Consider the following 21,033-nt stretch of genomic DNA (forward strand, 5'->3'; position numbering starts at 1 on the left):
TCCCGAAGGCTTCCATTTTTAAATGAGTGCGTGCATTCTGAGGGAAAAGAGTGGAAAGGTTTCGAGATCTTGGTGAAATTTTTCGTGAAATCCAAGTTTTACTTTGGATCCTTGTGAGAGACTGTTATAAGATGATTTTTTTCGAGACAGAGTCTCGCTCTGGTGCCCGGGCTAGAGTGCCGTGGCTTCAGCCTAGCTCACAGCAACCTCAAACTCCTGGGCTCAGGCGATCCTCCTGCCTCAGCCTCCCGAGTAGCTGGGACTACAGGCATGCGCCACCATGCCCGGCTAATTTTTATGTATATATATAATTTTAGTTGTCCAGCTAATTTCTTTGTATTTTTAGTAGAGACGGGGTCTCACTCTTGCTCAGGCTGGTCTCCAACTCCTGACCTCGAGGGATCCACCCGCCTCGGCCTCCCAGAGTGCTAGGATTACAGGCGTGAGCCACCGCGCCCGGCTTGTTACTAGATGATTTTTAAAACCGTTTTTCATAAGTCAGTGAACACATAGTGGAAAAAGCACAAATTCTAGTTTTGTTAATGAAGAAAGTCAATTAACTGGCTGTTTAATCTGAAAGGTCTACTTTAAAATCTTAACTAACTTGTCACTTTAAAGTAAAAAAACAATTATTTTGCCCGGTAGAAAAATACTTAAATGAGCATGTACAATTCGTGAGTTGTATTTGTGCCTATTTTATCTAGTTTTCAATTTAGTTAATTCCATTGGTTCAGAATATAAGTGAAAGTCATAGGTCTGTCATCGCAAGTTCTCATTTTTTTAAGTGTCTAATTTAAGTTATAGTTCTCGGATTTTTATTTTAAAATTTGACCATTAAGTTTTTTCCGATAAACATCTTGTAAACATTTAAAACCCCATTAAATATTATGTGCGAAAATTTTTTCAAGATAGCTAAATTTTATTCAGTTCATCCAGTAGCATCTGATTAAGCAAGTTGGTGAAAGATTACAGTCCACTAGGTGGCATGTGGTATGATTGAGGTTAAATTTTAAGGGTTTGGTTAGGTGTGTTTCTAAGAGTGCTTTTAGGTGTTACAGTATCTTAATCAGATACATAGTTAAGCGATAAGTATCACATACTTTTCAGTGGCAGAACTTTGACAAACTACCAAAATTTCTAAGTCCTAAAGGATGAAAGTAATAATAATAGTGTATCCCAGGCACTGCTGATTTTTACATCAATCTTGAGTCATGTTTGCTGAAAATATTTTTGAGTATCATCAGAAATTAAGCTGGTATACATGATATAGAAAATCTGTAGTGGCCATATATGTGCAGGTGAGAGTTGTCACAATTGCATTTGTATAGTATGTTACAGCTTTGAAAGTCTACTATGGTTTCGTATGTATGTAGTATAGAATTCCCATGAAAATATTGTTTACTTAGCAATCTTGATCATTATTATATATTGGTATTATTTGTTTCTTGTCCTTCAAAATTTTATGATAGTCCTTCAGCAAAACAAGACTTAAGATTGTATTTTGGTTTTATTCTTGTTTTTATTTTTAAAGTTATTTCCCACTTGTTTGCCTCTAAATATTTTGTTTCTTGTAATTACTAAGCTTAGCACAGAAAAGCGTTTCAGTATTTCCACAATAGTATACCCCACTGGATATAATATTAAGATGTTGCATCAGACTAGAATTCAGTGCTATAAATAAATGTTCTCCACCTTTGACGGTATTAGTGGAATTTAATTTAATCTTTCCTAAATGCACATTGAAATTGTCTTTTACGTTCATACTGTGTACATATTTTATTTGAAAAAAACCTCTTATTTGTATAGCATTTTTACCATTCAGAAAACATGGAGATTTGCTGTACTTTGTGAGGCAGGCAAAATTGGTATCCTCTTTTTGCTGACTTAGAAATGCAGCCCAAAGTGTTAAGTGACTTGCTCAAGATCTCACAGAACAGATAGAAGAGTGAAGAAAAGGTGGACTTTCAATTCCTAACCAGTACATTTTTACTACAGTGCCAAGGCTATAATGTCAGATGACTGGGTTTTTTTACATTCAGTTATGATTTGTCTCAACAACTTTTCTTACTGAAGTTGCGCTGGCTGGTGCTTGCCTCTTCGCAGAGAACTGAGTTGCCTAACTTAGGATCATAATGTTTGAGCTGGGAAACTGGTGATCTGGGATGCTAGGAACCTAGCCAACCTAAACTGAACTCCACATCCTTAGCTGTTTCTCTGTGTTAAGGCATCAAAAGTAGATAGTGGTTCTCACATTCTTTTTTTTTTTTTTTTTGAGACAGTCTCACTCTGTTGCCCGGGTTAGAGTGCTGTGGCGTCAGCCTAGCTCACAGCAACCTCAAACTCCTGGGCTCAAGCAATCCTACTGCCTCAGCCTCCTGAGTAGCTGGGACTATAGGCATGCGCCACCACGCCCAGCTAACTTTTTCTATATATTTTTAGTTGTCCAGTTAATTTCTTTCAATTTTTTAGTAGAGACGGGGTCTTGCTCTTGCTCAGGCTGGTCTTGAACTCCTGACCTCGAGCGATCCTCCCGCCTCGGCCTCCCAGAGTGCTAGGATTACAGGCGTGAGCCACTTCGCCCGGCCTCACATTCTAAATTTGAGATACATTATCTCTGTATTAATCTACATAAATAACTGAAACCTTTACATAATTTTAAAACCAATCATCATGAATACCAACTTTTGAGAGACACTGAATTTGAGACCCTAATGCCCAGTTTATTAATTAATAGCTGTTTTAATCATCTAATAACTCATGTTCATCCTGGAAAATGAGGACTAACTTTGACTTTGAAAGTTGCAATTGTTAAGTAAGTGTGACTTTTCAGCACTGAGTGTATTTTCTTCATTTTTTTCCTTCAAAATTCAGGATTCAACTAATGGACTCGAAATGACATTTTTTTGGTCAACCTCCTTTTCTGATATGAGAATAGATTGTTTGGCGTAACCTGGAATGTCCATTGTCTTTATGAATCTAGAATAGATGGTTATTGTGCTTATCATTTGGGCTTAAACGTGCCCTGAGGAATAGTAAATTTTTGAGCATGTTCATGCAATGTGAAAGTCAAAATTGAGATTTAGGTTCTATTTTGACTAAATAGTTGAATATTGTAGATGCTTTTACGTTTTAAACTTGTTCTTATATGCCTTTTGCTAGACTGTGCATTTAACTGTGGCATATCATAGCTTCTCAGGGAAAGATTGACTTCCCATTGGCTTAAAGTTTGTTGTTTTTTGGGTTTGTCTATTTGTTTGTTTGGAGAGTTCAGTGGCATCATCATAGCTTACTCCAACCTCAAACTCCTGACCTCAGGTGATCCTCCTGCCTTGGCCTCCCAGAGTGCTAGGATTACAGGCATGAGCCACTATGCCCAGCCCATCAACGTAAAGTTAAGGGAATTTCCCAAGTTGGATACCCCATACACCTTGTGACTCCAAAAGTTGGCTTGTGAAGTGTAAACATTTATACAAAACCTGTATTTATCCCTGACTTATATTACAAATTTAGAAATTTATTTAGAAATTTGCATATTCTCTAAGTACCATTTTTTGTGTGTGTTGTTTTGTTTTGTTTGAGACAGGGTCTCATTCTGTCATCCAGGCTAGAGTGCAGTGCCTCTATCATAGTTCTGCTACAACTTCCAACTCTTGAGCTCAAGTGATCCCTTTGCCTCTGCCTTCCAAGTAGCTAGGACTACAGGCATGTCACCACGCCCAGCTTATTTTTTTATTCTTTATAACGGCAAGTCTTGCTGTGTTGCCCAGGCTGGTCTCAAACTCCTTGGCTCAAGCAATCTTTCCGTCTAGACCTCCCAAAGTGCTGAGATTACAGATGTGAGCTACCATGCCCAGCTCTAAGCACCACTTAAGATCTAGTCAACATCAGACTTTTTAAAAAGATAAGAATATGTCAATGTTAGAAATTTAAATAACTGCTGTTTAGATTTCTAAATATTGGAAATCACCAAGAATTCTGCAAGTAGGCTTAGAAACAAAGACAGGAAGATGAAATAATTGTTATCCTCAACCTGTGAATTATCTCTTCAGGTTTTTTAAGAAACACTGATGGAGAGTCTGTGTTTTGTTTTGAGACAGTCTCTGTTGCCTGGTCTAGAGTGCAGTGGCGTCATCATAGCTCACTGCAACCTCAAACTCCTGAGCTCAAGTGATCCTCCTGCCTCAGCCTCCCATGTAGCTGGGACTACAGGTACACAGCCAGCTAATTTTTGTATTTTTTTGTAGAGAACAGCGTCTTGGCTAAGTTGGTCTCCAGCTCCTGGGCTCAAATGATACTCCTGCCTCAGCTTCCCAAAGTGCTGGGATTACAGGCATGAGCCACTGAGCCTAGCCAAGTCTGTGTTTTTGATGTAGAGAAGGAAACTAATAGTTAAGTGCCCATTTTGTGCCAGTCACCATGCTAAAGATGAATGTTTGTCCTCAAAAACGGGGCAGCAATTTTGGGCCATGGTTGTAATCCTTTTCAAGATTCAGAAATTCTGCCACTTGATTTTATTTTCAAAGTTTGAAACTGTCGTAGAAACCTAGGTTATCAGAACTTTGTTCAAGTGTTTCCTAGTCCTTTAAATGCCCTTTAAAAACAGATTAGCAGCATCTCATTCATTCATTGCTAATTTAAGCTTATGGTTGATTTTATTTTAATGGAGTAAGAATCTGAATACCTATCTATTAAGAGAGTAAACAAGTAAACCTAGGGAAAGTGTCAGGTTGTAGAAGCATATACTGTTGTTCTTTGGTATACGTGGAGGGACTGGTTCCAGGATACTCAAGTCCCGTAGTTGGCCCTGTGGAGCCTGCCCACATACACAAAAAGTTGGCCTTTTGTATATGCAGGTTTCACACCCCATGAATACTGTATTTTCAATCCACATTTGGTTGAAAAAAATCTGTGTATAAGTGGACCTGCTCAGTTCAGACCATGTTGTACAAGGGTCAGCTGTAATAAAGTTTATAAACTGGAATTTAATCTATATTGAATAACATCCATGATACTTAAGTTTTATAACTAAAATTCTACATATGGGTGGGGAGGGTGTCCAGTAACTAGATAACAGGTAGACTACCTAGACTTAGTGGTAAATTTAGCTGTTTTCAAACTGTCACTCATAGAACTCTTATCACAGTATCTGTTATATTAAATTCCATGTTATATTCTCAACATTTTTAGATAATGGTATGATCATCATATTGTCAAAAAGAATTAGATTGGCTTATTTCAATAAGTTTACCTTTAACTGAAGCAAATTCATTTATTCATACTTTGATTTAATATGTTTGCCTACTACATAGTAGGCACTGGGGCATCAGAAGTGAATGAAACAATTCTTACTTTGTAATTGTGGGAAACAGATAAGTATATGTAAGTATATAAAATGACAGGTTATGATAAGAGATACGAAGAAAAATAAAGGCTGACATGAGAGGATGGCAGGGGATGGGCATGTGCTATTTTGAATGAGATGAGAAGCCTTTAACCAGAACAGCGGCATGTAGATACACACACTTACCTACTGGTTAAATACATATGGTTCAAACAGCTACAGTTATCTTGTAGGGTTTCTTTTTGTTGTTGTTAATTAAAAAGATTATTCATATTTAGCTCTGGATAAATGGGAAATTCCAAGGAAATGCTAGACTTGATGTTTTTGGTTCTAAGACTTTGTAGTCTAATGGAGTGAATGTACATTAAAGTCATGCTAAAACAGAAGCAGTTAAACCTGTGGAGGTAAACATGGTGAGGGGTTCCCAAGTGATTGGAATGACTGCTACCAGATTAGGGTGGTCACTAAGCAGCTTTCTATAACTGCAGCAGAAATTCTAACTGGGCAACAAGGGTCATACAGTAGGCAAGGACCAATTTAAATTTAAAAAAATATACATTTTATATTGTAGAAATGTTTATGTCTTCATAGAACTCAGTGACTTAATGAAACAAATTATATACAGTCAGCTCAGAAACAAATGATATACTCAGATTTTTGTCTGTTTTCCTCATCTCATGAGATTATTGTAAGAATTAAGCCAGTGGCTGGGCACAGTAGCTCATGCCTGTAATCCTAGCACTCTGGGAGGCCAAGGTGGGAGGATTGCTTGAGATCAGGAATTCTAAGTCAGCCTGAGCAAGAGTGAGACCCCGTATCTACCAAAAATAGGGGGGGGAAAAAAAACGTATGGGAAGATGATCTCCTTTTAAGTAATCTTAAGTATTCACTAAAAAATGAAGTAGCTTTTAAAAACTCAGTTTAACAGATGTTTTGATCAAATTTCTGGTAGTTTAGAATTTGTAATAACTATGAGTAAATAAACTGTAAAGAACTTTTTTTTTTTTTTTGAAACAAAGTCTTGCTCTGTCACCCAGGCTGTGGTGCAGTGGTGTCGTCACAGCTCACTGCAACCTCAAACTCCTGGGCTCAGGGGATCCCCTCAAGTATCGGGGACTACAGGCATGCACCATCACCCCTGGCTAATTTTTCTATTTTTTGTAGGGACGGGTGTCTCACTCTTGCTCAGGCTGGTCTTGAACTTCTGGTCTCAAGCAGTCTTCACGCCTCTTCCTCTCAAAGTGCTAGGATTACAGCATGAGCCACCGTGTCTGGCCTGTAAAGAAATATTTTAAAATGTAAGGGAACATTCGTGAATATGGTATTAGAAATAATACCTAGGAATAACTAAATTAGCCTTTGTCTTTGTTAAATTTGAATATTAGGAAATGTTTTCAGTATAAGAACTCATTTCTTAATTTGTGTAGATTATATTATTATTCCAAATACAACTTAGATGTTTTTAAAAAATAATACTGGTATCCAAAACTCTAATTCAGTTATTTTAGTCTTCATGGAATTTTCATACAAAGATTTTATGATTATCAGGTTAGCTGTTCCTATTATATATGTGGTTTTTTTTCCCCGACTTCATGTTTTAATGCATTGTTTAAGGTATGTTTGTTACAGGTTTCTCTTTTTGCTTTTTTTTGTAGTGTGTGAAGTTGTGGCGTAATAAAAAATAGCTGCTATTAGCATTCATTCAAAAAGACAGTGTAAAAAACTGTTCTCTACTTGAGTTCATCAACCCACCTTTTGTAACAGGGTTAAGTGAATTTTGTATAAGATTACATAAAGAAGCTAATTTTGAGGTACAGATTATTCTGTGGAATAAAATTAAATAATGTAGGAATGTTTTTGTTAAAGTGTAAAAATATATATATTTTTTAAATATATAATACATACAGACCATTGGACAGTTACTATGACACTGATAGATTCTACCTTACTATAAAAACATACCGATGTAAAAGGAAAAACTTAGAAACTGATGTTACCCTTCTTACATGGTAAAAATGTAATGAGAAATTATATTTCTCTTGACTTTTTATGGCAACATCAAAAAGATTCAAATGTTCAACTTTTTACAAGGCAATTTTTAAAAATTACCTAAGAACTATAATAATGGATGATGTTAAAAGTTTCTTTAAGGAAAAAAAAAAAGTAATGATTTAACCGTAATTCAGTTTGTTAATAAATTGCTTTGAAAGAGCCAGTGGTTTTTGTTCTTACCTTAACTGAAAGTAAATCAATTGAACCTCTTTTCCCCAACCCCTTCTTTAGGATTCAAGATGACCAACGAAGAACCTCTTCCCAAAAAGGTATGTTTTTTTTTTCTTAAGTAGTTTTAAGCACTTTTTTTTTTTAATACTATTGGAATTATCTGTATTATTTGCTTGTTTTTCACCCCCTTGCCTTTGTGACAATAATAGCTTTAGGAGTGTGCAATGTACTAGATACTGTATCTTACATATAGTGTATTTCTAGAATATTTTCAGCTTTTGGTAAACTTTTGTTACAATGATATTTCCATGATTTCCTCTTAGCCTTTATTATATGAATATTTCCAGCTACGTATATACAAATAACATCAAAAGTCGGGGATATACCTCAGTGGTAGAGCATTTGACTGCAAATAATGTCAAAACAGGAGATTACAAATTCCTATAAGTATATTATTTCTTTTTTTTGTAATTTAAATACCTTTGGTTATAATTTAAAACCATTTTTTATTTTTCATGAAAAGATTACAGCTAGTGTTTAAATTCTACCCTTTCCTCTGAAGTTTTATGTCAATTTCCCCCTGTTCTACAGTTTCTTCCTTAATTGAGTTTAGTCACTCTTACACAGTGTGTGTTAGAAAAGAAGTAACATGGTTTCTAGGAGGAATTTGTGAATCAGTTGTGAAAGCAGGATATGTGCTTACTAAACTGAATATTTAAGTGAAGAATCTAGATAATATGTTACAGAAATTTCTGTCTTAGTTTTGGGGTCAAATTATTCATGAAATGAATATAAAGGATTGTACTGTGCATTGGTAATCTGAGAATTACTGTGTGCTTTCTCTGTTTTTTTTTCCTGTTAGTCTTTTAATATATTCTGCTATAGTGGTTCCCCCTCTTCAATGTTATAATCTTTAACATAATAGTAATACTATTTTACAGGTTAATATTACAATTTGAACCATTTTTTAAGGAAAAAAAAATTCCTCGAGGGAGTCTTGAGGGAAAAATAAAGCCTTAATTTTATACTAAAGTAGGAGAGGAACCTCACTGTTACAGTCTTCATTTGGTATTGGGAATACACTTAATATTTCTCAATTTATAAAGCAATTTCAGCTTATGTCCCATTTCTTTATAACTTCCTTATTTGCAAATATAGATTCACAGGAAGTTGCAAAGAAATGTACTGGAAGGTTCTGTGTACCATTTACTGAGCCTCTTTCAGTGTTAACATCTTGTATAATTAATTTTCAAACATCTTGAATAACAATATAAAAACTGGGAAATTGTCATTGGTATAATCCACAGAGCTTATTCAGATTTCGTCAGTTATACATGCACTCTGTGTATGTGTGTATGTAGCTCCATACAGTTTTATTACGTGTAGCTTTGTGTAACCACCACTAATCAAGATCCATATCTGAGCCCCACTACAAAGTTTCCTTGTGTTACTCTTTTGTAGCCACATTTGCCCACTCTCTGTCTATCCCTAAACCCTGGCAACCACTGATCTGTTCTCCATTTCTGTAATTGTTATTTCAGAGTGTTGTATAAATGAAAGCATGTAATATTTATCCTTTTGAAAAAAATTTTTTCCACTCAGCATAATTTCCTTAAGGTTTATCCATATTGTTTCATGTCTGTTTCTTTTTATTGCTGCACAATATTCCATGGTGTCGATGTAGTATAGTTTACCCATTCATCTATTCTAAATAAAGCTCCTTGGACATTCATTTTCATTTCTTTGGAATACATGCTTGAGTGTAACTGCTGGGTCCTATGGCACAGCGGATTTTGATTTTAAAAGGAACTCTCAGAGTGGCAATACCCTTTTATATTCTTCCAAGTAGTGTATGAAAGTTCAATTTCTATGAATCTTCACTAGCATTTGGTATTGCCACTAATTCTTACTATTTTAGCCATTCTAATCAGTGTATAATGATACCTCATTGGGGTTTTAATTTGCATTTCCCTAATGATGATGCCCATTGTTAAGATACCAGATAGTTCACCTTTTTAAAACTTCTTTGCAATAAAATTTTTTTAAAAAAATGATAATTTATACTGAGCCAATTTAGATCTCAAACTCTAGAGATATTTATAGGTCTCAGTATAGAGCTCCTTTTGGGAGAAACTTTGTATGTCTTTCAGAAAAGTACTCAGTAGTTCGTATTATAATTCTCTTTATAGGTTCGACTGAGTGAGGCAGACTTCAAAGTTATGGGACGAGATGAGTTACTTCTAAGGTAAAATGTTCTTTTATCCGAAATACAAGTCTGTAAAACATTGTATTGTGACTTTATAGTGTAATGTTTGTCTTTATGCCAAATACTGTTTTGTTTTTAATGTTAATACATCCTCAAATCACTTAATGTACTTTTTGAACGTACTTATAGCCTATTTCTTTATTATGTAAACACTGAGGAAAACAGCACCTTAAAGAGCTATAGCACTAGCCTGGGTAGCTTATAGAGTAACAAGTAATCTGAATTTTTTTTTCTTATGGAGGCAAAATGTTCAAAATTGCTACTTGGGAAGCATTTGTACTTAATGTATAACTTGCTATAGGGAAAGACCTTGCTCTCAGGAAGCTTTCAGTTTAACAAATATACAGACTTATTTTGTGTAGTTTTTCCTTTTTGTGTTTAACGTTTGAAAAGAATTCTAATCCTAAAAGATGCACTTCCAGTTATGGAAAAAAAACATTATTTACCGATGAACTGAAGTTACTCTTTGTGAGAGTGACCTTGGCCAGCTCATTGAATTTAATGTCCTTCATTTTCTCATCTGTAAGTTGAAGGAATTGTGTTAAATTATTTTTAAAGGTTACTTCCAATTCTTAATATCTGTGATTATCTCGTAAATGTCTTACAAAAGCAGATTGTCAAGTGTAGCATAATGATTCTTTTTTAAAATGTGTAAGAAATCAGAAAATGGGATGTGTTGTGTTTTATAATTCAAATAATGCTTTTTCTGTTTTTTTATTAGTACGGTTATTAAATTTCTTACATGATAACTTTTAGATAAAAATAGAGTATTTTTCAGGGCAGCCATTGGAAGGTCATTGAACTCTGCTTTCTCTAGAAATTTCGAGAAATTTTTATTTGAAGAATTAGGCAAATTTAATAGGCTGAAAATGGGAGATAGGTGTTTCATAAGGTAATGAGGCACAGATGACATGTTTCATTGTTTCCTAGAGTGATAATTTCCCACCTTCACTTGTACTTAGATGTTCTATTGTGGACATGCTCTTTATCTTCCTTTGCCGTAATCTCATGCATAGGACAGTTTTCTGTTAACATATTTTATCTCCCTGCACATAAAATTTAAATCCTCAGTATTTTATAACACTCTTATCCTCTCTTGCTTGTGATATACTACCATTCACATGTTGTTGTTTTTTGGTTTTACATCTCTGATACGGTACACTCCTTGCCTTTTATCCCTCCTTAAATAATTCTTATTAGTCTCTGCAGTCTTTTTTTTTTTTTTTTTGAGACAGTCTCGCTGTGTTGCCCAGGCTAGAGTGAGTGCCGTGGCGTCAGCCTAGCTCACAGCAACCTCAAACTCCTGGGCTTAAGCGATCCTACTGCCTCAGCCTCCCCAGTAGCTGGGACTACAAGCATGCGCCACCATGCCCGGCTAATTTTTTTTTTCTATATATATATTTTAGTTGGCCAGATAATTTCTTTCTATTTTTAGTAGAGACGGGGTCTCGCTCTTGCTGAGGCTGGTCTCGAACTCCTGACCTCGAGCAATCCACCCGCCTCGGCCTCCCCGAGTGCTAGGATTACAGGCGTGAGCCACCGCTCCTGGCCTCTGCAGTCTTTTTCTTTATTTAACTGCAGGAGGAAAACAGTCAGTAATATATATATATATATATATATATGTATATATATATTTATTTATTATTGATTTGAGACAGAGTTTCGCTCTGTTGCCCCATGTGGAGTGCAGTGGCATCATTGTAAGTCACTTGCAACCTCAAACTCCTAGGCTCAAACAATTCTCCTGCTTCAGCCTCCTGAGTAGCTGGGACTACAGGTGCACGCCACCATGCCCAGCTAGTTTTTCTGTTTTTTGTAGAGAAGGGGTCTCGCTCTTTCTTAAGCCTTTAACTCTTGAGCTCAAGTTACCTTTAAGGTTTCTAAGTTGTGTGCAGTTTTAAAGTCAGTTTAACTTACTTTCTGTTCTTCTAAAATAAATAGTTCTTATATAGCCTCCTCAGAAAACCTTTATTTATTCATCCCTAAAGATTTGATGTATCCTAAGTTGTAGGGGCTATAAAAACAAGCATGGTCTTGGTGAAGGTAGATCAGCTTGGTGTTAGGAAATATTTTTTTGTTCATTGTGCTGTAATATTAATCTCGTAGCAAACCTGTTTTTAAGACTATAAAATGGTTGTCTAGTAAAAGTAAATTTTAATTAGCTGCAACTAAAGAGCAGTTTGAAAACATGACTCTTAAGTAAACAGGATAGCAGACATTCAGGGCAGGGTACTCTCCATTACAGGTTGTTTAAACCTAAGACTGGGAAAATCAGCCAGGAATGGTGGCTCCTGTCTGTAATACCAGCATTTTGGGAGGCTGAGGTGGGAGGATCCCTTGAGAGTTGGAGTTTAAGGTTACAGTAAACTGATTGCGCTACTGCACTCCAGCCTAGGTGACAGAATGAGACACCGTCTCTTAAAAAAAAAAAAATGGGAAAATCTTTATTGTCGATTGCCAAGAGTAGCTAGTAGTATATATACTTGAGAGTAGAGGAGTATAACGAGGAAGAAAAGTCCCCTTGTATTCTCATAGAATATGGCATTTATGCAGGTTGTTTCTGCAAATTAGATTCTATTTTTAAAATAGTGTTAAAAATGTTAAACTCTCCCTCCCTTTTTTTTTTTTTGAGACAGTCTCGCTCTGTTGCCCAGGCTAGAGTGAGTGCCGTGGCATCAGCCTAGCTCACAGCAACCTCAAACTCCTGGGTTTAAGCAATCCTACTGCCTCAGCCTCCTGAGTAGCTGGGACTACAGGCATGCGCCACCATGCCCGGCTAATTTTTTCTATATATATTTTTAGTTGGCCAGATAATTTCTTTCTATTTTTAGTAGAGACAGGGTCTCGCTCTTGCTCAGGCTGGTCTTGAACTCCTGAGCTCCAGCGATCCACCTGTCTCGGCCTCCCAGAGTGCTAGGATTACAGGCGTGAGCCACTGCGCCCGGCCCCTCCCTTTTTTTAATAGGCAACAATTAATGTTTGAGTCACATGATATTTTATAAAAGAACCAAGATAAAGAATGTTCAGTCCCATATAATTAGGCACATTTTTATATGCCTTTTGTTTTGGGTGGACAGCATATTTGAAAGTAGTAGCAAGGTTTTGATTCAACTTCTGTAATCCAGGCATTGGTCCTGGCATCAGTGATACCAGAATGAATCTCACCCAGAGGAGCATGCTTGGCATGTTCTCAGCAGAGAATACTTTTCTCTTTATATCTCCTTTTACCTGTTTCCTATAAAATGAGGAAGAATAATGAAGGGACAAATTTATTGTTGGTTAAACTAGGTTTCTAATTATCTCAAAATTAAAAATCAGAAGAATTCTCATTAAATGTGTAAGTTTATGGATATGATTTTCTAGTCTGTTTAATAAAAGCTATTTCAGTGTAACTAATGTATGCATTTATTTTTGTACTAGATGGAAACAATATGATGCATATGTACAAGCTTTGGAGGGCAAGTACACAGATCTTAACTGTAAGTATGAATTTTAGCTTTCTTAAAGACTATGAATAGTCTCCTTTTAGATTGTTGTTACAAACATGGAATAATTGGTTTTATCAAAGCAAATGCTTAAACTGAAGCATTTTATTTATAAGAATTATGTCTAGGCCCTGTGTTGGGTGCTGGAAAATATAAGAATGATTGAGAATGATCTCTTGAGGAGTTCCCAGTCAGTGAGGAAGACAGACATATAATAATCACATCATTTTAGCAAAATTATGTGTAAGGTTCTCAGAGAGTATAGATAGAATAACTTACAAGAACTTGAAACTCTTCTTGATCTGTTCCCAACCCCTTCTACATAGGAATTTGAATTGAAGCATGAGTTACTAGTCTAGAAGGGAGATACATAGCAGCAACCAGTAATAGATACAGAGCTTAAATTATAACATTAGGACATAGCTATATATTTATAGATCTTTTCAAATCTGTTCAAAATAATATCAACAAAGTTTATAATTTTAAATCATTTTAGTCCATCACTTTTTATGGAGTTTGAATAACATACTATTTGTGAGTATAAAAACCACATATATATTGTTTTCCAAGTTCACAAAGCTTAATGCCGTGAGGTTCTAATAATTACATGACTATGTTATAATCTGTAGAAGTTATGAACATTATGAATGTTTAAAATACTGATTGTCCATGCAGTTATTGGTGTTTTTATATTGAATAGGTTAAAAAAATATTAATTGGGATTTTGTGAATACTATATAATATAAACAAATTCAGATAATGTAGTTTCCTGTGTTCTGTTGGGAACAGATGAGACTATAAAAATACAATTCAGCCTGGTATTGGATAGTAATATTTTGGCACTTTTTTTCTTTTAAACATCAGCTAATGATGTAACTGGCTTAAGGGAGTCTGAAGAAAAACTAAAGCAACAACAGCAGGAGTCTGCACGCAGGGAAAACATCCTTGTAATGCGACTAGCAACCAAGGAACAAGAGATGCAAGAGTGTACTGTAAGTATTTCAAGTTGTAAAAGTCTTTAATTGAAGAATTGGTTTTTAATCCACATTATTACATGTTAATTTTAAATGATGCTAAATGCAAGAGTATATTTTGTTAAGGTGTATATTCTTTGGGCTGCAGATACACTTACTAGATATAAAATTTTGGTAGATAGCATCCATCATTTAGATAATAAACTTTTTTGTGGCCAAGAAGGCAGAAGTTTTAAGTTATTCTCTGAAATTTCCATGCTTTCTGAGAATTAGTATGTCAATTCCAGATATTTTTCAGATATCTGGATGTGTGAGGGTATAATCAATAAAAGGGCATTTGCTCCTTATAGCTTTACATCCACGGGCTAGGCAGACCATCTGATTAGTTTACAATCTGCTCTCTTGATCCTGTGTGTAGAACTGTTTCTACAGTATATACAGCAGCTTCTGTAGTATGTCTTTTTTAATTGTTAAAACTTTCATTTGTACCATTTACCACGTCTAAATAAACTTTTTTGTGGCCAAGAAGGCAGAAGTTTTAAGTTATTCTCTGAAATTTCCATGCTTTCTGAGAATTAGTATGTCAATTCCAGATATTTTTCAGATATCTGGATGTGTGAGGGTATAATCAATAAAAGGGCATTTGCTCCTTATACCTTTACATCCACGGGCTAGGCAGACCATCTGATTAGTTTACAATCTGCTCTCTTGATCCTGTGTGTAGAACTGTTTCTACAGTATATACAGCAGCTTCTGTAGTATGTCTTTTTTAATTGTTAAAACTTTCATTTGTACCATTTACCACGTCTACATAGATCTGAAATCTAGTGACATATTTGATCATCTAGCTCTGATAATTTAGACTGAATCTTATGCTGTCTTTGACAGTCTTAGTTATTCCTTTTATGTATATGTAAATATACAAAAAAGTTAGAGGCAGCTCTATCTTTGTTTCTAATTTTAAAATCTGAATGTTTCTTCAACTTCTTTGTATACTCTCCATTCATTTGGTACATATTTATTAAAATCTTCTAATGTATAAGCCATTATTCTGGTCACTGGAAATACTAAAAATACAAGGGCTCAGTCACACTTCCTCTGCAGAGATTGTTTGCAGTCCCACCAAAGTCCCTGTTCTCTCTTCCTTCACTTTTTATAAAATGATTTCTTCACTTGTTATTTTGCTAAAGAAATGAGTAACTTTTATCTTTTCTCTACTTTCTCTCCTTCTGTTTCTGCCAGTTTCAGTTTTCACTTTTATGCAAAGAATGAATCTTACTACAAAGTGCTAACACCTGAGAGATAGAGTGTGAATAGATAGTGCTGATGGTATTGTCTCATAAGACCAGAGTGTGTTAAATTCTTTCTCTCTTTCTAATTCTTCCTCTTGACATTGTAGTTCAGGTACTACTTAGCACTTTCCTAGACTGTATATGCTATTGATGTACCTCTGATTCTCCACCTGTCCTATGTATACTGGCAGTTTTGATCTTATCATGCCTGGTCAAAGCCTTTGATGCCTCATCACTTTTTTGTCTTCTCAACCTGGATTTTAAGGTTCTGTCAGCTAGAACCTAACCTTTTCTGGCCATATTTTTTTTTATAGCTTTCTTCTCCACAGGCCAGCTGAACAACTTCCTGTTCTTTCAGTTATAATACAGAGTAAGGTTTTGTGGACAGGGCAACAGGAACAAAACCACAAGGAAAGGGCAAGATTTTATGTGGTACATGAGGATGAAGTTTTAGGTGAGTGAAGAGATCAGGTCAGGGCCAGGGATCTTGGATATTATTTTAAGTGAGAGGGAACCCCTGAAGAATTTTTAAAACAAGAGAGGCCGGGCGCGGTGGCTCACGCCTGTAATCCTAGCACTCTGGGAGGCCGAGGCGGGTGGATTGCTCGAGGTCAGCAGTTCAAGACCAGCCTCAGCAAGAGCGAGACCCTGTCTCTGCTAAAAATAGAAAGAAATTATCTGGTCGACTAAAATATATATATATTTAAAATATATAAAATTAGCTAGGCATGGTGGCACATGCCTGTAACCCCAGCTACCCGGGAGGCTGAGGCAGTAAGATCGCTTGAGCCCAGGAGTTTGAGGTTGCTGTGAGCTATGCTGACTCCACAACACTCACTCTAGCCTGGGCAACACAGCGAGACTCTGTCTCAAGAAAAAAAAAAAAATTTTTTTTTAGGCAAGAGATTTATAAGGTCGATCAGATTTGCATTTTAGGTAGATCACTCTGGTTTGATTATGGAAGGTGGATTTGAGAGGAATGGGACTTGCAGCAAGAAAACCAGTTGGGAGGCTCCTAAAATAGTCCAGATGAGATAATAAAGCCAGTGGTGGCAGGGAGCAGGAGGATGGAATGGGTATTTTGGAGGCATAGTCGATAGACTTGATGAGTTGGATATTGTTGGGGAAGTAATGAGGAAATTTAGGGAGGAATCACAGATGGCTCTCAGGTTTGTCTTTTGTGTGACTAGTTGAGTGATAATGCTTTTAGGATAGATCAAATTTAAAAAGAAGAACAGAGTGTAGTCTTAGGAAAACTGAGGAGATGCAACATCCCCACCCCCTCAAAAGGTAAATAAAGTGATTAATAGTGTCAAAGACAAGCATCGAGTTCAGTAAAATAGGAATTTTAAATTATTCATTGGATTTGGCAGTTAGGAAGGCTGTTGGCCATGTTAGTGAAACCTCTTTCAGTTGTGGGTGGAGGCAGAAGAAAGATTGTAATAATTTGAGTAGGAGGAGATGCATCAAATGTAGATGTGGGTAAGATTATTTCTTTAATGAGGTTAGGTTGAAACTGGGAGGTATTGGGTGATAATTAGGCAAGATTGGGAGAGCTTTTTTTTTAAACGATAAGACAGTTTGGAAAATGTATAGGCTCTAGAGTAACTGTCAAATGGAAGTTCAGAGATACATTAATAGAAGTTAAAGGGTAGAAAGGATGGGAGTAAGATACCAGAGGAGGCAGGAGGGGAAAGATTAAAGAAATAGCTGGAGGGGTTAACTTTGAGGATAAGAGGTTCCTTATGCTCTTGAAAATGGAAGAAAAGTGGTAAGGATTGTATTGGATATTTGCCTTTTAAAACAGCTGCTTTGACCCTCAGTGTTTCAGATTAAGCTAAGCATACAAAAAAAGTGCATCCTCAGGAATATATATATTCTTTCTTTTCTTTTTCCTTCTGTCCTTTTTTCTTCCTTCTTTTCTTCTCTTTCTTTCTTCCTCCCTTTCCTTCCCTCTTGCTCTCACTCTCACTTTGTTGCCTGGGCTAGAGTGCAGTGGCGTGATCATAGCTTGCTGCAACCTCAGACTCCTGGGGTCAAGCAACCCTCTCATCTCAGCCTCCCAAAATGCCAGTATTACAGGTGTGAGCCACCGTACCCAGCCTGTGTTTCTTGATACATTTTGTGTTTGCCCGGCATACTAGCTCATCTCTTTGATTTTTTAATTGTGTAGTTCTTTATTTCTTTGTCAACATGCGGTCTTTGCTAAGTTCATCAGTAGTCCATTTATTAAGTTAAGTTTGAGCATAAGACATAAGTTAGCCAAAGAAATATTTATTATTGTTAGCTTTTTATTTATTTATTTATTTTTTTGAGACAGAGTCTTTCTCTGTTGCCCAGGCTAGAGACCCGTGGCATCAGCCTAACTCACAGCAGTCTCAAACTCATTGGCTCAAGCTATCCTCCTCCTGCCTCCCGAGTAGCTGGGACTACAGGTGTTCGCCACCACACTGGTCTAATTTTTTGTTTCTATTTTTAGTTGCCCGGCTAGATTTTTCTATTTTTAGTAGAGATGAGGTCTTTTGCTCAGGCTGGTCTCGAACTCCTGACCTCAAGTGATCCTCCCACCTTGGCCTCCCAGAGTGCTAGGATTACAGGCGTGAGCCACTGTGCCCAGCCATTGTTAGCTTTTTATAATGCTTGATTAACTATTTTGTTTATAAATCTGTCATTTTTTTCTCTTCTCAGTGGTATTCCCATTTTTCATTTAGTCTTTTGCCAGTCCACTCAAAATAGCTTTTGGAATAAAACTGACTTTTCAAACACTGTACCCAGTATTCTCTTCCCGAGCACATGGAATTTATTCTAGTCAAATTTGTCTCTCTTTTCCTAACTGAAAGTATTGACTGTTATGACTTTGTAAACCTAAATAGTAACTGAATCCCAGTCAGTGTTGTAAGACTGTGTTTTAATTAGTGATACCAGCACATGGTGTGCACTATAAAGACATACTTTATTCTTTCTGTGTTAAACTGTCTGAGCAGCTGGCCTTACATTGAATAAGCAGTTGTACTTTTTTGTTTAAAATGAATTAAACAAAAGATTATTAAAAAATTTTGTAAATTAAATAAAGATTATTTGTCTGCTCAGTATTCTCAGTCCACTTAGTGTATTTGTGACTTTTACTAAATTTGTAGTAAGAAATTTTAAATTTGATCCTGTTTAAGCCTGAACATGGAATAAAATCTTGAACCAGATCTGTTTTGGGTGTGAAGAAAATGATGATTTTAATGCTAATAACTGTATTTCATATTTTAGAAATGTATTTTTAGTGTGCTAGTAAATAGTACAACTGAAGTCGAAATTGAAGGTTTCATATGTAAGTAGAGGGGTTCTGGTATGGTGGAAAAAGCTCTAGACTGGGAGTTAAGAGGCCTGAGAACTAGAATTCTAGTTCAGCTATGCCACTGAACTAACTATATCCTTTAACAATTGGCTTATTTTATCTCTAAAAAATTAAGTAGTTTAGACTAGGTCAGTTACTTCTAGCTTTACGATTCTGCAATTCAAATCTGCTCAGAAGGGGAAAAAATGAATCTGCTTTATTTTGGCTTAAGGTTCTATTGAGTTTTGCTTTTATAAAGCTGTAATGCCAACTTATGTAGGTGTAAATACTGTCCATTTTTTAGTTTAGAAGTACAAATGTGTGTTTTAAATTATAATCTTGTACCTGGCATATTTTTAGGGGACTTTTACATAGAATAATTTCTATAGGCAAAAAAAATTAGAAAAAGTAAACCATAAGAGACTCCAGTAACTCTTATGTAATTAATATCTTAAACTTTGCCTTTTTCCTGTGGGTTATTAGCATATTTAGTTTTTTTGTTTTTTCATTTTTTAGTTTGAACATTGACTTTTGTTTGTACTGTTTCAGTTACAGAGTAAGATACAGTCTCTTTATTTAAAGGCCACAAATAATGGAGACACAATCAAATGGCCTTAATTCATTCCTACATGAATAGCCTTAAGTAAATGGTTTTAATTTGTACTTTCTCTAGAGAATTTTAAGATCAAAGGGGGGAAGGTGTTTAATAAATGAGTTGGTAAATCAAGTGAATGAAAGGGAGTTTACCCCACCTTATGTATGTTTTCTTTGATTTGTTAGTAATTATTTGCTTTGCTTTGCACAGACTCAAATTCAGTACCTCAAGCAAGTCCAGCAGCCGAGCGTTGCCCAACTGAGATCAACAATGGTGGACCCAGCGATCAACTTGTTTTTCCTAAAAATGAAAGGTGAACTGGAACAGACTAAAGACAAACTGGAACAAGCCCAAAATGAACTGAGTGCCTGGAAGTTTACGCCTGATAGGTAAACAAATCATACTCCCCAGTCAAGACTTCCCTGACAGTCCCACTACGAGAAAGCTGTGGTGGGACAGCCAAGTACTCGTTTCCACACCAAGACTCAGACTTTTTGAGCCAAAAAAAAAAGCCACATTCTTATACTGTCCAGCTTGTAATGGTTAATGTAAAACTTACCAGATGAACCTTGTGTTTCAGCTTTTTTCTCTTCCCCTTCCCCTTGCTTCAGAGGCCTGATGCCGTCGGACTATTCCGAAGAAGTGGCCACGTCCGAAAAATTCCCCTTCTAGAACATGTAGACACTTGAGAAATTGTTTCTGTTTGAAGAAAATAGAGGGAGAAACAGAAGTCTTAAGTCTGTGGCACAGTGTGTCTTCAGACAATTTGGAGGAATGAAAACCTAGAGATTTTAAATCATGAATTGAACATGTAAAATTCCAGTAAAATGTAAAAATGGAATATGCATCGCTCTTAACCTTGAGCATAGTGACTTAGAGACACTGTATATCAGTTTTGCCAATAAGACTGTGGACTTTATGATTGTTGTTGAACTTCTGGGTCAAAACTCAAATGAGGTGAATTTTGCCTTTTTAAGGGATTATTTACTAAGAACCAACTTTTAATAGTATGAGAGAATCAAATAGTAGATGTCAGTACAAGTAGTACATATATTTAACCATTTAGTTTGGGGCTCTATATTACTTGATTGAGCCTTACGTCAATGTGGTTTTAATCAATGGTTTGTTCTTTGAATGGTTGCAAAAACTGTAGATAATCTTACTGAGGACTGTACAAACATGAAGGTGTGGTATCAAACTTCAGGTTTAAACTGTTTGAAGCATTATAAACATTCATTTCACAATTAGATTGTATAAGGGTATTGGCTGTGATGAGACTCACTGCGTATTTTTTTCAGTAGCAAACTTTATGAAATACCCATTCCATTCAACAGGCACATGTTAAAAGAGCATTGTCGTTGGTGTTAATGGGGGAATGTGTTCCTTCATTGTATTTGGGCCTTTTGTATTGCACTCTTGATATTAAATTAAATGTGCCTTGAAATAGTTGTTTTTTTTTTTTTTAAGTTCAAGGAATATATGATGATTTTGTTGTACTCTTAACATTTTAATTTGGGGGGGGCTGTGGAGAG

General features: G+C 35.9%; 1 protein-coding gene across 4 annotated transcripts in view; it reads left to right on the forward strand.

Annotated features, from left to right (window-relative positions):
• The window catches only part of LOC123633427 (WT1 associated protein), a 29,188-nt gene that overhangs the window by 965 nt on the left and 7,190 nt on the right, over positions 1-21,033 (forward strand). For 2 of the 4 annotated variants that reach the window (XM_045544677.1, XM_045544676.1), the window contains exons 2-7: positions 7,625-7,662; positions 9,754-9,809; positions 13,251-13,309; positions 14,180-14,307; positions 19,712-19,890; positions 20,113-20,945. In XM_045544677.1, coding sequence (XP_045400633.1) covers positions 7,633-7,662; positions 9,754-9,809; positions 13,251-13,309; positions 14,180-14,307; positions 19,712-19,890; positions 20,113-20,173 — 513 coding nt within the window. In that variant the 5' untranslated portion in view covers positions 7,625-7,632 and the 3' untranslated portion in view covers positions 20,174-20,945. Of the gene's footprint in view, positions 1-7,624; positions 7,663-9,753; positions 9,810-13,250; positions 13,310-14,179; positions 14,308-19,711; positions 19,891-20,112; positions 20,946-21,033 lie in introns of those variants that run through there. The other 2 variants (XM_045544675.1, XM_045544674.1) reach the window with 1 other exon arrangement.

This window comes from Lemur catta, chromosome 2 (assembly GCF_020740605.2).
Source record: "Lemur catta isolate mLemCat1 chromosome 2, mLemCat1.pri, whole genome shotgun sequence".
Lineage (NCBI taxonomy): Eukaryota > Metazoa > Chordata > Mammalia > Primates > Lemuridae > Lemur > Lemur catta.